Genomic DNA, 20274 nt, shown 5'->3' with positions numbered 1-20274 from the left:
GGCGGTGATCCCTTACCGCCATACTCCGAGTTCCCTTTGCGCCCTCGCCCTTAACGCCTGCTTTGAGCAGGTGTTAAAGTCAAGGGCGCAAAGGGGCCTCCAAGCCAATAACGGTGACCGTAATGAACGGTCACCGTTATTTGCATCTTCCCCATTCCCATTGAGCCCTATGGGGGCTCATTTGGGAATGGGGAAGAGCCTTGGTGAATGGGGAATTACCGCCCCGCCAACCTTGGAATGGGGCGGTAATTCCGCCATCCACCAAGGCGCTGCCGGTCCGGGTACGGCGTCAACCAAGGCGTTAATAGCGCCATTGGTTAGCGCCGTACTCGGAAAGAGGCCCAATGACTGAAGCAGGAAGCTTCTGCCGGAATGCTGCACAAAATTTTCGCTGGGTTTGCAACTAAAGGATATTCTGCTTCTACAATGTCGTTAAGAGGTCTTAAATCCTGAATGAAGTGCCATGAGCCCTCTTTCGCTTTCCTCACTGGATACACTGCAGTAATGAATGGGGACTCTTATGGTACAAGAATGCCTCTCTCAATCAGGGATGTTATTGTTTCATAGATGCCCTCATCTGCGTTTTTAGTTAGGGGTTACTGCGTCACTCTCGGTAAAATTGCTCCTGGCTTCAAATTGATTTTATCTCCCACTATGCTCTTTATGTGACTCACGTCATAAGGACGTGTGGTTCATAGGGTGCTGGGTACCTTGGCCATATACTCATCCCAGAATGGGGGTAGCGCCTCCAGCACCATTGCCATTCTCTGTGGTACCAGTAAGTCACACTCATTTCAAACACCATCTCTGTTTCTAGTCTCTCGTCCCTGAATAGTTCTTCATCTGTCACTGTGGTCATCCTGCACCCTTCTGCCAATGCGATCACTGCTCTCCATGCCTGTCCTGTGTCATCCATCCCATGTACTGCTATCCAATCCTCTCTCACAACCACTGCCTCTATTTCTATTGTCACTATGGTTCCCTGTTCTTCGTCCACTGGGAGCTCAGGCCTGAATAGGTACTCGTTTGGAACTTGCCACATCTTCCCTGCAATTCCTGGAAGCCATGCAATGGCAATGCCGGTTCCATACTGGAACATTTCTGCGTCCACTGGCACCCCCTCTGTATCATGTGTCCACAGTAGGCTTGGACAATCTGTCTTACATTGAGCATGTGTATTCCTGGTGTGGAGCACCCTATATTCCCTTCAGTAGTCTAAGTGCATGAAAAGAAGTAGTGGGACTATGTTCCCTACTTGCCTGCCCCGCTCCCCACAAACCCCATTGCCATGCCCCCTCCCACACACAATACAAACCCCCAAACAAATGCATCTGCTGTTTAAGTGAAGGTTCAGTGCAGTGCACCGAAGGTGAACATTTCAACTGCTTCCTAGACTTTTAGTTTAAAACAAAACCATTCTGGAACTGTTTCTTTTTTTAAATAAATGTACATGAACATAACATGTAATAATGTTGAGAGTAAAGTAAAGGCAGATATAGATCGTGAGCTCCTATAGAAAGTGAGATATCTTCTGTGAAAGGAACCACTTCCCGAGCCCCCAGAGAATCCTTGAGTGTTCATGGCATCGCCTGACAATGTAAATGCCCATTCCCTAATGCAGGACCTAGTCGCCCCTGTGTCAATGAGAAAGGAAAAAGTTGTGTCACCCATCACCACCCATATGCAAGGTTCCTCCACAGGGTTGGGTGTGATCGACAGGATGGAACACATCAAGTTCATCTGTGGCTGTCCTATTGAGGGTATAGGGACATCCCATTCCCTTTGAAGGGTTTGTACCCACCATGGTGTCTACTCCCAGTTGTCTGACGGGAACTGTCGCCATTGAGTCCACGTGTGCTGCTGCGTCCTTGCTCTGTATCTGTGCTAGTTTCTGTGTATTCCCTCGAATCTGTGGTGCTTGTAAATACTGCGGTGCTGGTGCTGGCATCTGCGGTACCTGCATTTGTGCTTGTGGCATCTGGTGATGTGTGCACTGCATCTGTCCTTGTTGTTGTTGGTCCAGTCCAGTGCTGGCCCTGCATCCCCCAGTTTTGTTGCATCCCCCTGTACCTACACACTCTCAAAATGTGTCCTAACTGCCCACATGTCCAACACTGTGGGGGCTCCCTCCCTTGCCCTTAGAAACCCCCTGATAAATCCACTGGGTTCTGCTGCACCTGTTGCCCATATCCTCGAAACCCCCCTTGGTTGTGATGCATCTGTGGTCTGAAGCCATTCCCTCTCTGTTGGCCCCCCCTTCATCGGAACCCTTGCTGGGGACCACCCCGCCCCATGAACACTCCCCCCACGGCCTGTGCAAACTGCTGTGGTTGTGGCTGCTGCTGCGGCTGTTTTTCCTGTGGGGTCAGGCTTTTTAAAACTGCCCCTTTCGATTGCGTACTTCAATAGTTTTCTCTGTACTCATTTTGCTTCATCTATCTTCATGTCCTCTGCCTTTTTCTAAATCTTCTCCTGCCATGAGACATTGTGAGTTGAAATTTGGCCCACCCTTTTGCTTCCATCCGTACCATTTTTCTGTTTTGTCCCATGGCTCTCGAGTTTCAAGGCATCAAAGCTCTTAAATCTCCTGAATGTACTGCACAGGGTCTTCATCTTCCCTCATTTTCTGAGACGAAATCGCCCCAATGTCTGATGTTTCTGGGTATTGTGTCCTGGATTTGGGTTGGAAGACCGTGGCTGAAATGTTCGAGGGAGAAAAGACCGAAAATAATTGTTCAGAAAATAACTTTCGCTCTTCTCTCCCCTGAACATTTCAGACTTTGCCCTTGCCCCCACACCCCTACTTAAATTGCAGCAGCACACTTCGCTGTGTACAGCCGACTCGCTGTGTCCTTGCGGTGCCTGTTCCCTTTCACTTCTATGATCGGGAACCGGCACTGCAGGGTCCTTTCCTTTTTTTTGTTTTTACTTTTTACAGGAATGGCTGCGGGGGCCACAGTATAGTGAACAAGGTTCGGGGGACACCCCCGCAGCCCTTGCCACTGAATGGGGATTTAGTCAAACTTTTCGGCCGTTCGGGATTTTAAATACAGTCTTTTTGGACTTTTCCATTGTGTCCTCAATGCTTGCCATAATGCTGCCCTGCAGTTTGCAAACGGCGAGCCGTTGTGTGCTGTGTTTTGTGTCATCACCCCGGGTACCTTGCCCTCTTCCATATGTCATCAACTGCATCTCCTAAGATCGATACTAATAGTCCATTTACATATCTCACAGCTGACCTATGTCCCGATGTCATTTTCTTCATCTCAAAGATCCACTTTCCAGCCCCTGCACTCAATGATGGTAGCCTACACTTCACATTCACTTTGTCTGTATGCTTCCATGGTACATACTGAGGTTGTACCCCTTCTCTCTCTAATAAGGGCACCTGTGTGAACCCTGCCTCCCCCTCATGCCTCCTTCTGGTCAGCCTGACTTATGGTCCTCTTGCTTGCTCTCAATGTCTGCACATACATCTATTGGCTCTAGTATGGGTACTCTGGTGCTGTCGTCATATCTCTTTTTTAACTGTCCCCTTGGACAAGCCATTGCTGTCTCCCCTTTCCTTTGCCCTTTGAGGTCTCTAGGCCTATCGATGTATGTAGTGTTGTCATGCAGGGTGTGCAAGTCATTCGCCTGCTGTGCCTGCTCCTCCGAGCTGCCCCCTCGTTCTCCCCCTGTGTGCACCCTAACCTCCCATTACACCCGCTTGACTGGAATGCAAACTGCTTCCCCCTCTCGTCCCCACTGTACCTGTCCTCATTGTCAGACCCTGTGTCCATATTACTACACAAATCGTTTGCGAAACTCAGTCTCCTCGATGTCAAGACTGTGTTAGTCTTCGTGCTGAGGTCAATGTCCCTAAAGTTGTACCTGCTTCCTGCCCCCCAGGTCCCTAGGCCTGCTCCGTCCCTTTCTGTGGTGTTCCTGCCTCGTGAGTTTGCGCTGTCTGGTTCTGTCCATCTGTCATCCTTGAGTCTGTCGCTTACCCTGTCTAGAGCTCTTTGTTTCTTTACCGCCCTTATTGCTCGCTCATCCTCCTCCCTTCGCGCTCGTTTTCTTGACAATCTATCCAACTGTAACTTCCTCTGTCCCCTCTCAGCTAACTTTTTAGCATTTTTCCCTCTCTGCTACACCTCTTTGCCTTTCGATCTCTTCCACTTCCCTTGTCTTTCTATCCCGCTGGTCTTGCTCTGCTCTCTTCCTTTCCTTGAGGTCTCTTTCGATCCTCTCCTCCCGCTCCCTTTCTATGGAGTTCTTATCTTCCTCCTTCTTCGTTCCATATCCTCCCTCTCCAGCTTCTCTTCTCTCCTCCTCTCTCTGTCCTTGCATTCTAATCTCTCCTCCCAGTCCTTCTCCCTCCTATCCTCCTCATCCATTTTCTTTGCCCAGTCTGATGCTTTGCTGCTTCTCTTAAGACCCTCCATTGCCTTAGTCACCCCTTATGCCTATCCATCGGTTTTCCCTTCCAGCTTCAGGAGTATTTGTCCTCCTACCCACTGGTTTGTGGCTATGCTCCCGAGCCCCTCCCTCGTGCACCTGTGTGCCTCACTGCTCGCCCCTTGATCAGTAGCTGGCTGCCCTGTGCCTTTCAGCCTATCCTCTTTAGTATATGGTGGTGGCGTATATGTCGGTATTGAGGACCCCTCTGCTGCCCTTAATTCTCGTATTGGGTACATTCCTTGCTCATGATCTGTATCATCGGATACTACACTCGGGGGAACATGGGGAGGTGCAGAGGGATGAGCCCCTGGCTCCTTCACTTCCTGCTGGCTCAGCATCCACTGACACCTTGAAGCATCCTCCTCGCCCTCCTGAAACATGCGCCACAACTCGAATATGGCCATGCATTTTGTTAACATCTTCTCCTTGTAGGTACCCTGTATATGTATCAGTAGTGATTGCTGCACGTCTTTGGAGAAACTTCCACAACGTGGCCATGGTTTAGTTAACTTCCCCTCTGTACTTTTGGACTACTCTATGCTATACTTGCAAATCTTCTCCCGCTAAGGTTGGAGTGTCTTACACAGGTGCTGAAGGGATGGGTCCCCCCGCAGTTCCCTTGATACATATTCAGTACCTTTACCTGACCTCAAGTCGAGGTTTTCGACAGTCCACTGTTTAGGGAAAAGGGTACAGTATAATGGCAATACGTTTCAGTTTCTACAAGGCTCTCTGGCTCCACAACTTACCAGGCTTGCTCTGTACACTGCCCCTCCTTTAAAATCACTGCCTCCTCAGGCACACCCACAAGCTTGCGCATGTGCCTCCCACGCACTGCCACTGGTCCACCTCGTCTGCCAATCCCAAGTTTCCAATATTAGCTCCTCACCATCTCACCATCTCATGCTCTGCGTGTCCTATGTGCAAACCTAAGGATGACATCACCAATCTAAAACCCAGGTAGTGGGGAAAGATCAAAAACTACACGCACACTGTAATAGCCTTTTACTCACAACACACACAAAAACACCACAGCTGTCTTCCCGCCTCCAGTCAGAGTATACCAATATTCCCTTGTGATTAAACTGTACCGGCGGCGTTGCCTCGCGTGCAAAATGTCTCACTCCAGGAGACATAATCAGTCGACTCACCTTCCACAATCTAGGCCAGCTTCCTTGCTAACCCTTACAGGGATACCATCATCTATGACCCGAGCTAAAAAGTCAATAATCTAGGTTATTCACCAGATCCGTTTACCTCTAAAACCGAATGTGCCCTAAACATAGAAGAGGGACTTCTACCTCTGGTCCTGTCCCTACTAACTTTGACAATACTAGCCACTACTTTGACGATACTCAATACCAAACAATACTTCACAATACTCAATACCCTCCCTCACACCCACAGTTGCCGTTAGACTGGGTCCATACTTACACTATGTGGTTTGCTGGCGCTGCTCGGCTGCTAACTCCTCCAGAAGGTGCTCACTTCCTCATCCTGGTCTCTCTGGACTCCTCGCTGACTTCGGGCAGGATGATTTCCAAGGGGCTCCTGACGGCCTTTACACGGGCATGCGTTTTCCCATCTTCTCGAAATATGCGAGGGTCCTGCAGCCTCTCAGGTTCTGTGGCGGAGGAGAAGACCTGGTGCCGGGCTGGTGCAGCTAACCATCCTCTCTGCTACCAACTTGTTCGGGACGGACCCGCAGTTATGCCAGAGGGGCACTGGAAGTCTGCGGACTTAGACGGCCCAACACCCTCCCCCAGGATACACAGAGGACTCAGTCAACGGCAAGTTCAAACTGTGGTTTATTACAGGCAAACCAACAGCGATCAGCTCAAGAACAAGAAATATTCATGCACATCTCGCTCTTCCTCGACTCGCAAGCCAGTTTTACTCCCAGATGGCGTCAGCACTTCGTCACAACATGGGCCCCTCTCCAGAAAACCTATCGGGCCAAGTGATTGGGTATTGGGTATTCTATTACCTATATAGGACATTATAGATGTTATTCTACTGGCCCTTGCATGTGAGGTGGCTGGCCTGTTCCATCTCAAAGTCACTAACTATAACATTGTAGCAGTGTTGTGGACTTAGCATTAGTTCTTGCCCGTTGCTACCCACCCCTATGGTACTAAACTGTGATTGGCTAGAGTTGACGTCCCCAGGCCTGGGATCCGCAAAGATTCTCAGCTCACTGTGTACCTTTTCAAGGTAATGAGAATGATTATGTGTCTGTGTTGTAACTTGTGTGTACCACCTTTGATTATGAGAGTGCTCTCTGATCCAGTGCAACACGTGTAAATATTGTTGCATGCTAGTTGCGGTCTGTGTCTGGCAGCCTGGGACCGGCTCTCCTCTCCCACTGCTGATTGCTGTCCATTGTCTGCTTCGGCTGCGTCACATGCTCAGAGACCACGAATTTGCGCTGTGCAGCTCTGAATTATGAGGATTTATTCGTATTTTCTGCAGCTGGTCCCTTTGTCGTCTGGGGATTGGAATGTCATCCGTATCTCTTGACCTTGGCTGCGGGTCCTGTCTCACACATCTTGCTCTCTGTCCAGTCTGAATCAGCTCAGCTCGCCTCTTCTTCAGAGGCCAGAGGCCTGCTGTAATTTTCCTAAACCTTATAATGTGGTTTCTACAGTGTCCATGATGTACTACATTTCCATAGGTTAGTCACACTTGGCTCTGTCAGGTCCCATAGGTGCTCTGCAGTTCCATAGGGTTATTCGCATGTAAGCATCTGCAAGCTCTGCTCAGGATCTCTTGTGCCTTGCTGTTTCTGCGTTGCTGCGTTTGGCTAATGGCAAAAATAATAAAATTAATGACAGTATGTATAAGTATCTGTCCTCTAACTATAGAACTGTACCCTTGTGTTCTTCATGCATTCAAGTGCGTGTTTGTGTACTGAAGTGGGGTTGGCACGTGTGCTTCATGTCTAACGCTGCTATGTTGTGGTGTCTCTAGCGACGTCAGCAACATGGCTATTTGGTGTTTAGTACAACCTGTCCATACCGTTGTCTCTGATCATGGCCTGTGGCTCATCATCCATGCAGGGATAGATCTGTATGTCCCTTGGTTGGTATGGCTGGCTGAGGGGATACCTTTCGACGTATTTATAAATTATAGGTCCATTGGGAATTCGTCCAAAATAGAATGGGTGATTGCAGTGTTTTCTGGCCTTCTTTCAAGTCATGAATTTAGTAGGAGGGGTGGTGGTGGCAGGATTCCCCAGCCCTCTTCAATGGCCTTAACAATAGAGAGGAATGGTGTCCCTTAGGCTGCATCTGATATCCATTCCTGGACCTTAGACAGACCACCATGTGTGTCCCACCTCCACGCAGGGGCATGTAGCCTTGCCATAGATCTTCACCACCCATATAACATCAAGAAGGCAGGCTTCTTCACCTTGGTTTCCCTCATTGGCAGGGTGACCCTCAGTTTCTACACTATGTTCTGCCCCTTATATGACTTCCCAGGCAGCTTACTGCACCTTGCGCTCATATTTGCCTTCTTTCACATGGGTCAGCGTTGTGATGCTCATTCATAGGACTGGAATCTTCCAGGCCACAATTGATTTATCTAATCCAAGCCTGGTTGGTATTCAGTCAGGGTTCGCCCTCCTGCTCTCACACGATCATCTTCCCAGAGCACCTCCCAGGCCTTATTTACAGCCCCACACACATGCCACTGTTACGCCACTTCTGTGGGGTTGTCTCTTTCGCTGTTCACCACATTACTAGTGGATACCCTTTTCCGAGCCTCACGTCAAGCCTTCATTCTCACACCCATTCCGCCCCTTGCTATACAATTTATTGCTGACACAAGCTTTGACAAGTTGGTGCCATTTGCCACTACCATCTTTTTCTGTGCATCCAGCGGGCCATATACCACAACGCCAATTCCCCTGCGCCCTCGGCCGCTCACATTAATTGTATCGGCTCATGCACGGAGATGCCTTGCACCAAGGTACAGTAGAATCCTCTCCTCTCTAGGCACGCATATGTTTTGAGACAACCACAGTGTCTCTTGGCAATGGCTTTTTCAACAAAAAAAAAATGTTCTGCAAAAACTGGGCATGTACTGATGATTGGACCTGACTGATGTCCGTCTTCCATGTCCTTCCCCTGGACATACAGGCGATCAACATGGGCAACGCTTACTAAGGTTTCCAGGCATCGAAAGACCCCAACCCGATCTTCCGTAGTTCGTCCTTTTTTTATTACAGGTGTGACACAAGCAGCGTTCTGCTACGACAGGCTACTTAGTAACCGCTGCCATCACCCCCTTCCCTTTACTCCCTACCGAAGCACCCGTGATGGGTGTCTCTGCACATCAACTGACCTGATTATTCTGCATCTATTTGTTCACCATACAGATACAATCTGGGAATTTGTCTGCAGTAGGGTAAGCGTGGCCCCATCTCTCTTTTTTAGTACTGACTAGTATGTAGCTTGGGAATCCCAACGACATTAGACACACAACATGTTTTGTGTCTTACAGATCCACAGACCTGATCCATCATATAGACGCGACCCGTAAATTAGTCCGCAGCAGGGTAAGCGCAATGTCGTCCCAGCTCCTTTATCCTTCTTCATTGATTTTACATATATGCATCATTGGAATTCCCACGTTATTAGCCACAGTATACTTTTTGTGTGTTACAGATCTATACATCACAGAATCTCTTGAATATGATGGCTGTATAGGCTACCTATTTCTTCAATAGGATACAGGTGATACCTGCACCTTGATTCTCTCTGCTGTAAGTGTAATTTCTTGACAGAGACTTTTTATTTTTGGTCTCTCTATAACCCTTTTAACATATGCCATGACCTGGAACTCAACATTTATAGCACGCTGAGGTTTGTTTGTGTGTTTTATTGTAGGTAAATTCTCATTCTCTTCAAGGCACAATTTCTTCTTGAACCAGCCTACGAACAGTGAGTATCCCACACACAGTTTCAGGTTGATGCTACTATATATACACCATACATTAGAAATTAGTATTTATTCCCCTCTGTGAGAAACTAAGAGGTGTCTCACCCACTATTCCCAGGGGATCTGTCATCCAGGTGGCCAGGACATGGCCATTGCTTTTGAATTCAGTTCCTGGGGGTGGAATAGTGCGGAGGATCACCTGTATAGGGGTCTTCAGGGAGTGGGAGTGGGACACCAGATAGTGAGATGTGGTATCCCCTTCCCTATAACACCTTTACCCCATCCTACCAGGTAGGATATTTAGGAACTCTACCCCCTCCCACTTTACAACACAAACACTTTCACACGGACAGCCGGCTATGAGAGAAAACAGATTAACACCCGAGCAGTATACCTGACAAGTCCCAATTCAATGGTCAGGCAAGGTCAGACAAATACTGACCATCACACACACCTGACTTCCATTCAGCTTCCCCACACAGATAAAAAGGAGAACATGAGAGCACACTCTGAGCAAGGCAAAGCACACGAGGAAACAGCAGTTTCAAGACGGCAGCTGAACGAGAGAAGATGGCAAAATTGAAGGGGATCGCAAGGAGGGAATTTCCCTTGACCTTTTCAACAAGGAACCATTACGTTCCCAAAACCTCGAGAATAGAAAGCGTAAGACCAGGAAACCAGGCTGAAGAATCCTGCATTGTGTATCGGAGATACCCGGGGCCCCCCTGCATCAACGCAGGGAGAAGCACCAGACACTGTGGTACCGTCCTTGGCTCCAAGAACAAAGCAGCATCAGTGAAATCAACACAGCCGGTGAGCTGGGGAGCACCGATACAAGACTGGTCTGTGTTGATGCCAAGGTTGCAAGCAGCAATATTGTATGGCGAGCACTGGAATGAACATTGTTAAAATTCGTGTGATAATAGACGCAACTAATGTGAAAATGCTGATAAGTGATTGAACATTCAAAAGCAAGATACATTACCATTGACAAAGTGGACGGCACCACGTGGGTGCTCAATCGAAGGTCTGCATAAGGTATCCAGCTGAGAAGTGGTAAAAGTGAAATTGAGAAAAAGGTTATATCAAGAAGAGAATGAGTAATTGTGAATCAAAGTGGTCCTACGACGGGTCAAGCAAAATCCTGCGTACAGTCGAAAGTCTTCGATTTTGATGAAGTAGAGAAAGTTTGGAAAAGTAGAAATTTGGTCCGAGCCCAGCAGCGGGAGCCCAATTGAAGGTTTTGTGTTCAAGTGGATCTAAGCCCGGTGGAGGGACCCGGGGTGACCAGTAAATCACCCAAGAAGTTGTATATGTTCAATTCTAAGAAGAAAGGAACTTCAAAGTTTGTTGTGTTGCATCACGTCCTTTGAAATAAGAGACTTTGAATGGCAATTAGACTTTGAAACAGAAGGCTCTGATGTTGAGGTTTTGAACTGCATCCTCATGCTAGAGATGCCATAGACTGTGCTAAGCTTGCGTGTGCCGCCTTGTCCCGTGCTGAAAACATGGGCAAGGGAAAGCAATGGCTTGAATCTCCTGACATTTCATTTCTTGAACGCTTTTCTTTTGCATACCATTGTTTCCCACACTATTTGTATTTAGTAGCAAGGATTGGCAATGGGTTTATTAGTATAGGCCCTTTTATTTTGACAGACTCGACTAGGACTTCGTCATTATGATTATTTGATGGTCGTAGCTTGCTCCCATCTTTAGATTTAGGATTAGATAGGTGTTTTTCAAACCCAATTGAAGTTCAATAAACACCTTGGCATTACAGAAACCTGGCTCCACGCTGCCTCAGGTCCCCTACTCTCTCTAGCTATTCCTACAGGCTACACCATCCTCAGATGCGATCGTAACACCAGTCAAACCAAAGGAGGTGGTATTGCCATCATACATAAAAATTCTATAAACTTCTGCATTTCCCATGTGCATCACATCACATCAGCCGAAATACTCACAGCTAAATTAGCTCTAACCCCAAATCAGACTATTACATTCCATCTTATCTATAGGCCTCCTGGGCCCATATCCACATTTGCCGAAGACCTATCCTACATTCTTGCCGATAACACTAAAACTAAACCTCAAATCATTGTATTAGGAGACTTCAACTTGGCTCTCCAACATTCTAATGATACCCCAGCCTATGATATCAATAACCTGCTCTCTAATTTAGGCTTCACGCAACATATTAACAAGCCCACACACTCCAAGGGCAGAATCCTGGACTGGATAGCTGACCTAAATTGTGAAATTAACGTGGACTCTAACCAACCATGTGCGTGGACAGACCACCACTTAATCACCTTTAATATCCCTGCCAGATTCATTAGTACCACTCCAGATGTCGCACCCGCGATCTCCACTAGAAATAAGTGAGACATAACTTGTGATAAACTACTCCCACTAATCCTCCCAGTTCTCAATGAACACGCCTCTTCATGCATTAATCCAACTGTCTTGATTGACACATTCAATCAGACTATGCTGAAAGCCCTCGACCACATTGCTCCTACTAAATTTAGAAAGCCTAAACCACGGCCTCACCTCAACTCTTGGTTTACACCACAGCTGAGAATCTTACACAAAGAAAAACAGAATCTGGAAGCGCGCTGGAAAAGTAATCCCACTGAAACAAATAATGCAAGTATTACTCTAGCCACTTTGAACTACAGGCCAAAAAAGACACCTATAACAAGCGTATCGAACAAGCTAAATCTAATACCAAAGAGCTATTCAGAATACTAAAAGAACTGGAATCCCCTGTCACCCCACCTGACACCTGTACCAAAGATAGTACTTGGTGCACCAATATTGAAAAGGCGCTCCTTGGGAAAATAGCTACTCTCCAAACTAAAATCAATGACAAAAAAATCTCTCTGCAGATTGACCCGCAACCTAAAACCCCTTTGGTCAAAAACAACACCAATCTCAACTCGTTGAAACTATACAGCTTTTCACCCCTCTCCATCACTGAAGTTGAAAATATTATTAACAACCTCAAACCCTCAAACTGCCAAGGTGAACTATGCCCTGCTCCGATTATTAAGGAGGCCTCCCATGATCTGGCTCCTTACATTACTACTCTCATAAATTCCTCATTTATCTCTGGGATCGTCACTGACAACCTGAAGGACGCTTGGGTCATCCCAATCCTTAAAAAACCATCACTGGATGCAAATATACCAACCAATTACAGGCCCATCACTATGGTGCCATTTTTTGCTAAAGATTCTTGATCAAGCTACCTACCTGCAGATCCAAGATTACTTGGAATCCAACAAACTCTTGGCACTGAGGCAATCTGGGTTCCATCCTAGTACCGAAACTGCCCTTATCGATCTTAAAACACAGATTGAAGACCTAAAAGATAAGGGTAAACTTGCCCTACTACTTCTACTAGATCCATCTGCGGCGTTTGACCTTGTAAATCACCAAATACTTTGTCGACACCTTAAACTAGCTGCCCACTTTTCTGACAAAGCAACGGCCTGGATCAGTTGATTCCTGGATAACAGATCCATGGGGGTTTTCTCTCCCTCTGCGGCCGCAAAACCATCACCAGTCACCTGTGCGGAACCACAAGGATCATGTGTGTTCCCTACACTGTACAACCTATTTACGAAGCCACTATTCGATATCCTGGATTATCTGGATGTCACCTACACTAATTATGCAGATGACACCCAGATACTCATCCCCATTACAGGTGATCACACAACTGACACTCTTGCCATTAACTCCATCTACCAAGTCATCCAAGCCTGGATGGCGCAACATGAACTTTGTCTGAACGACGAAAAGACGGAGCTTCTAATCCTAGGCTCTCACCAAAGACTCAACAAATTAGACCCCTCATTTAAATCTTTCATCAAGTTCACAAAGGACACTAAAACATTAGGCATCTATATTGACTCCACGCCCTCTCTTGCAAGACAAACTAATGCAGTCTCCTCCGCTGCAGCATACACATGTAAGCTCATCTCAGCATGCCGTCCATTCTTATCGCCAGCCAACTGTACCACACTAGCTAGGACACTGGTTATGTCCAAAATTGACTATTGCAATGCCCTTTATCTTGGTACTAACCTTTGCAATATCAATAAGTTACAGATCATCCAAGACAATGCCATTAGAGCTGCACTAAATATCCCCAGGAACCAACACATTTCTGACACCAGACAAAGCATCCAATGGCTCTCAGTAACACAAAGAATCTCTCTGAAAGCACTCGCTCTAACTCACAAATGCCTCACCAACCAAGCGCCCAGCTATCTGGCCAATAGATTCTCTATCCACACTTCCAACAGACCCCTCAGAAGTGCCCAGACCAACTGCCTCTCCATATTCCGATTCAATCTTCAGAGATCTGGCGGGATCAGCTTCCCAGTCATGGCGGCAAAACTCTGGAACTCACTCCCCAACCCACTCAGAGCTGAACCTTCATTCATGGCATTCAGGAGCAAGGCCAAAACCTGGCTGTGTGCCCAAGACCTGCCCATGATTCAGACCACTTACTAGCGACCTCTCATGCTCTTGCCTCCGGCTTACTCTTGTGTAAATATGTAATTAACTGTCCTTACAATCTATATATGTATATATTTCTGTAAATGCGTTTGTCTATGCTTTTATCTTTGATGTAACCTAAGTGATGCGCCCAGATGCCCTTGGGCCTGGTGCGCTTTATAAATATATAAAATACAAATACCCTTTAACTGTGATCACTTTTGTCTGTCTTACTGTTTGATACCATGCCTTCCTTACACCTCAAACACTGATTTGGCTGTGTGCTTTGTACCCTTAGGACCTTTGGGAGTCACCTTTGGATAAGAATAGTTTTCTTGGACCACATTGAACCCTATCTATTCAGCCATGATGAAAAACTGGCCCCCTTTGGGGACATGGTTGAAACTAGTGCAGGGTCAAACTAACAAGGACCTTGTCAGAGCTCAGCAAAGAAGACCTTAGTTTCAGCTGTCTCTTCTAGTAGACTGATGTTGATTTGATCAGAACGATTTGAATAATAAATTGTGCATTTTGCACTAATGTCATGGACCTACAACTGTTAGACTATCAAGTTGGTTTGAGCACCTGCCATTCATCATCTGGATGAAATGAGAACCAGTTGTTTTATATATATTGTTACACGCAATTGTGTCTTTTTGTGTTACCTCCTCCAAGGTACAAGGGGAACACTTTGCACTTACAAATTGTCATTTGTACTTTGGGACCATAATGTTTTGTATGCATTTGCATGCACATGTATGAACCGTTGTTTGGGGAACCACACACTTTTGGATAATAAGAATACGTTTTTGGATTTATAATTTGTTGTGTATTTTTCGCAAACCTTAAACACACCTTCTATTTTATCAAGCATTTCTTGTCGTTATGCCTACACCATCGTGTAAGCCATAGACTGCTGTTTTGGTCTTTTTAACATTAGACAAGTCAAATCTGTTTTTCAAAGTTTAACATTTTGATCTCTTTCAACACATGCCCCCAAACACTCCTCAGTGGGCAGAGGGGTGAGCACCCAACATCATTGCAGCTGGCATTTCTATTCCTATTTCCCAGGAATGTAAGAGAAGTGACTTTTGTGTTCACTTTATGCCACAGGGTTCCTTCACCTGCTGACATGGGATATATCACTCAAGATCAATGGGTTCTGTTAGCGCTGTGCAATGGGTTGAGGCGCCCTCTTTCCCCTTTACCCATCAAGCAACTTGTCCCTGGTTTTGTCAGTGCCTTTGCTTGAAATGGAGAAGCGCTTGCATAAAGAGAACACGAGAACTGTGAACAACCCTAGACCTCCACGTGTTCAGTCGGCCCAAGAAAAGATTCAGGAGGATTGCAACAGAGTCGGACTTCCCTCCAAATCCGAGACTGGCTTTGTGCAACGCGCCCGGAAGTTGCTAGTTTCTTTATTCTTATTTGCAGCCTTACTACAAAAGCCTGAGGGTTTCTAGATGGAGGAGTCCATTAGAAGTGTAACATACTCCATTGTGGATTAAGGTCCGTTCCATAGTGTTTGCAATAGGTACATCAATGGGGATGGCCCATTTCCAGTTTAAGGGTATACACATCTAGCACTCCTGCGATAACTAACTGGTGCACGCTTCTTCCCCTTGGGAAGTGTTGTGCTCTTTCCATTCCGTTGCAGTTGACATTGGCCTGTTGCTGATGTCACCGAATATTCTCTGGTTCTACTACAAGAAAGCAATTCCTAGGGGCTTAATAAACACAAGGAGTAGGCCAGCCCTTGCACCCCTGGAAACAACCCAGTGGTTGCAGGTTAGAGCTTTGGTCCTTCTGTTCTCAACACTCCATGATGCTTTGGCACTCAAGGCACCTGTCGTCGAAGTTGTTTCTCCGTCTTGCCTTCCGATGTAGTTCATCCAGTTTCATATGCAGTTGGCCTCGTTTGTAATCGGTAGAAATCCACCCCATTATCAAGGGTACCGGGTCTAGCAAGAAACGTATTGTAGGTACAACTGAAATTATCCTATTTTCAGTGTTTCCTTGCCCCCACCAAAAAGAATGTGTGGTGAATTGGTGGGTTCCCATATGCTTTGGTCAACGGGGGAATCGCAACTATGGCTTCCGACGTGGTTCAAAATATTGTGCAAAAGTCCTGTTTTTCCTGTGTGATTCTAGTAAACCAGTTAATTCATATGTCGGCAGATTCTTTTTGCCTTGGTATGGTACAATCTTGCATATAATCCCCTGGCCAGCCCCTGTGATCAGTGATCGAAGTGAGTGGGAGCAGTGCTCCACTACTTTTCTTTTTTCCTTTTTACCATCCCTCTACATTTTACGACCATATTCACCATTCTGTATAGAGGATTTGTCCATTCAGATCCCTGTGCAAGTGTAAAGTTGTAATAGGAGCCTTAGTTACTAGTCACTTAGACTATTGCAATGCTGCAGTTGCAACACCTTGTCACATGTTGCCCTATGCTTCCGCCTACCCTCTCCCCTGCCGAGACCACAGTTCCACTACTTTTCCCGGTACAATTCTACCACTGCCTGTGTTGTGTACTGCTTTAGCAGACCCATCAAAATAGAGAGAAGGAAGTCCATTTGTAAGGGCTGGAGACCAGATTGTCGATCAGTGGTGTGAATTCAACTCTCCATTTAGGGAAATCACATGATATGATATGATATGATAAGGCATTTATAACGCGCCTATACATGAAAAAAAGATTCAGATTTGTACAATAATGATGCCATCAATCGATCAACTTGTTTTTGGAAAATTAAAAAAAATAACAATCAGTCTTGTGAACACTTAGATTTCCAGAGCCAAAGGACAAAAGAAAGCGCTGCTTGCAGACTTAGGACAGGTGACTGCAGGAAGTGCCCAGAAACCGCGCTATTTGGAAAGAGACTTGTGAGTGTTCTTTGGGAATTTCGAAAGACAAATAGAAATGATGCACGCCCAGCTGACTCTCATGGTGCTCCCCCTCTGCATTAAAGAGAACACAAACATCTCAACATGTCCCCTACCCCCTTAAAGGTCCCCATATCCTCCTGTCGACATAAACTCTCAACACCATGCCAAAGCCACCATCCGCACCCCTGACCTATTCTAGGATAGATTTAATATACTCATCTACGAACAGTCCTGGCATATATGACTGGTAACTGCAGTATCCGAAGGGTAAGTCCCTAAATGCAAAGGAGCCCCCACTGGAACTGATACCAGCAGTTCAATGTGGGGTCTCAAAGGGGCACGCAGGGAAAGCTATGAACGATCAATCCCTTGATAGAATGACTGATGCTCTGGAATGGTGATGGCTCCTCAGACGCATGGGTAGGTGAGTCACAGAGTAAGTGATTGAATTAAGCAATAAACCCCGAGCAGGGGGGGCATTACCACGTCAGGTAATGCCCCGGGGCCCATAGTTACAGGCCCAAGCGAAGCAAGGGCCTTAACGAAGGCCCCAGGGCATTACCTGAAGTGGTAATGCCCCCCCTGCGAGGGGCCTATTGCCATTAGTACCCCGCCCCGTAAGACTGGGGTACTAAGAGCATTTTTATTCTGTTCCGAAATGCTGCAGCGTTTCGGAACAGAATTTTTTCAAAAATGACCCGCCAGGGAAGGGAAAATGAAGTCTGTTTTCCCTTTCCATGGCGGCCATTGAAAATAAATGTAAAAGGGTAAACAAAGAAAATGGCCGCCATGGAAAGGGAGAGGGCACTACAGGTAGTCCCCTCTCCCTTTCCTTGGCAGCACTACAAGTAGTCTTTTCTCCCTTTCTTTGGCGGCCATTCAAAAAAGAGGGAAAATTGTAAACAAATAAAATGGCCGCCATGGAAAGGAGAGAAGGGACTACATATACTCCCTTTTCCCTTTCCATGACGGCCTGTCACGGATCGGGAGTGGACGTGCTGGGGACAGAAGTTTTCCCAGCGCGTCCGCTCCCGAAATAGACAAAAAAGAAGGTAAGTGGGGTTGGGAGGGCCGCACCCCCACCCCAGGGACAGAAAGGAAGCAACGTTGTGGGGAGAGGGATTCCCGGTTGGGTGACGGCCCTTACAATCTCAATTTCCCTCGCCGGGTACTAATAAGAGAACCGTCACTGACGTATATTTAACAGCTTCAAAATGGGGGAGCTGCTCCCCTGCTTTGGGGCGGGGAGGTGTGACAGGTGAGCCCTTGAGTAAAGAGAGCCCTCATTGAAATGTACTCAGCTCTGGAATGGCGCAGGCTCTTCTCTGCCCAGAGACAGAAGTTGGTCTGGTAGCGAGCCAGCGAGTAAGAGAGCACTCACAGAAATATTTCTGAGGTCTCGAATGAGATAGCCCATTCTCTCCCCTCAGGGGTGGGTGTTGGTCTTGTAGCAAGCTACTGAGTATGAGAGTCCTCACAGAAACATATTTCAGCTCTGGAATTGAGCAGCCCCTTCTCTGGCCAGGGGGCAGGAGTTGGTCTGGCAGCGAGCAGTGGAGTAAGCTAGCCCTCACAGAAATATATCTCAGCTTTCTTTGGAATGAAGAAGCCCCTTCTCTGCCTAGGAGGCAGGAGTTTGTCTGGTAGCAAGCCGTGGAGCAAGCGAGCTCTCACAGAAATATATCTCAGCTCTGGAATGGAGAAGCCCCTTCTCTGCCCAGGGGGCAGGAGTTTGTCTAGTAGCGAGCCATGGAGTAAGGGAGCCCTCACAGAAATATATCTCAGCTCTGGAATGGAGAAGCCCCTACTATGCCCACGGGGCATGTGTTTGTTTGGTAGCAAGCCACTGTGAAAGAGAGACATCACAGAAATATACCTGAGTCCTGGAATGGGGAAGCTGCTTCTCTGCTTAGAGATGAATGGTTTGGTCAGCAAGCCCTTCAATGATCATGCCGGCCCCATGTATGAAATCGATCGGTTTACTGCGGGTGGGTATCTGGTGTGGAAAGTAGACCTGACTCCAACATAGAGAGACTCACAACAACAGGCAGTGTCTGCCTATCAGCTAGTTAATGTGTGTTCAAGTACCTCATTGATTTTGGTGAGTGTGACAGTTAACGTAATTATTGTCGTTTTGAATTGGAGTGTTGTCATGTTTGAGTTCTGAATGGCTGGCAGATTACGTAATGTATTTGTTCTTTTATTTACTGATATTCAACTACTGCTAAGTCGATTGTCATTGGCTAAGTAATAATACCTTAACATAACCACCAGTAGAAGCACGTGAACGGAAGAGCAAGTTAGAGAACAGAGAGAAGAATCCAAGCAGCATTCATATGGTCTACCTGTCTGTGAACTGGTCGTCGAAGAATGGTCAGGTGTTGTAAGATGAGTGTTGACTTGAGCAGAAAGTGATGTTGAGTGTTGGATTGTAGGTTTTGCAGTTGTTGCTGTACCTGGAGGAGAAGGTTTGGAAGTTCCAGAGCCTGTTGGTGTTGTAGTTGCTGTCCTACCTGAAGAAGGGCTTGTTCCCGTTGCAGTAGGTGTCGTGGTCCGATCACCCGGAGATACTTTAGCAGGAGTAGCAGGAGTAGTTGCAGTTTTTGTTTGACTGCTTGTAGTAGGTCCTGTCCGTGCTGTAGATGGAGTAGTGGTTCCAGAACCTGGAGGAGTGACAGAAATGGGAACAGTAATTGTTGTTGACCTTCTTGTGGTAATTCCAGTTCCTGGTTGGGGAGTGCTGGTGGTCCTAGTATTTGGAGGTGCAGCAGATGGTGGAGGAGTGGGTCTTGCTGTAGTACCAGTTCCAGGTTTGGGAACATTGGTTGTCCGAGAATCAGGAGGCCCAACAGAGGGTGGAGAAGTAGGTCTTGTCGTCCCGCCTACAGTAGACCCTGTTCCTGCATTAGGGGGCTTGGTAGTGGTGAAACCAGGAGGAAGTGGTGGTGCAGTAGGTCTTGTTGGACCTGAGGAGGGCACAGGAGGAGTAACACGTGAAACAGTAATAGAAGGATTACCTGTAGCAGGCTTCCCTGGGGTGCCGGGAATGGTAGTCACTGTCATGGTTTGTGGCGGTAAACCTGTGATAATTGCAGTTGGCTTGTTTGTGATCCCAGAGATGCTGCTTCCTGGAGAGGAAGCGCTGGTGGTCGTTTTAGGGGGGTTTACTGTATGGCCAGTTGCAGTGCCAGGTGGTCTAGCTGATGAGGTTAAGCCAGCAGTGGTTCCAATAACAGTGGTGGCAGCAGCGGTTGTTGTTTCTATACCTGGAGAACCAATGTGCACACCATGACAGAAGGTTAGTAAAGTGTTAGTTACAATCTGCACAATAATTGTTAGTTCATACAGTTAGTAGTGTGTGTCCTTTTTTATGCATTTGTACTGCTATATTCTGTACCCTCAATCATAATACCTTTCTCAGGGGCATCCTCTGGCCCACCTGTGCCTTTAAATCCAACACAGTGTGACTGTATTTATGTGAGTAA

The 20274-nt window shown here is 46.9% G+C and overlaps 1 protein-coding gene across 5 annotated transcripts in view; it reads right to left on the bottom strand.

The window, feature by feature from the left end:
- CDHR5 (cadherin related family member 5) overlaps nt 1-20274 on the bottom strand; it is a 317423-nt gene that overhangs the window by 24810 nt on the left and 272339 nt on the right. Inside the window, exons 13-14 of one of the 5 annotated variants that reach the window (XM_069624045.1) lie at nt 19807-20055; nt 19135-19452 (exon numbers count right to left, since the gene is read on the bottom strand). The exons of 1 other annotated variant lie outside the window; for it this stretch is intronic. In XM_069624045.1, the coding sequence (XP_069480146.1) occupies nt 19135-19452; nt 19807-20055 (567 nt within the window). Of the gene's footprint in view, nt 1-19134; nt 20056-20274 lie in introns of all 5 variants that reach the window. 3 more of the 5 variants (XM_069624043.1, XM_069624044.1, XM_069624046.1) reach the window with 3 other exon arrangements.

The sequence above is a fragment of the Ambystoma mexicanum genome, chromosome 11 (genome assembly GCF_040938575.1).
Source record: "Ambystoma mexicanum isolate Mex_15411 chromosome 11, UKY_AmexF1_1, whole genome shotgun sequence".
NCBI classification, from domain to species: Eukaryota; Metazoa; Chordata; class Amphibia; order Caudata; family Ambystomatidae; genus Ambystoma; species Ambystoma mexicanum.
Note: the sequence above shows the minus strand (reverse complement) of the source record. Positions and strands in the feature narration are given on the sequence as shown.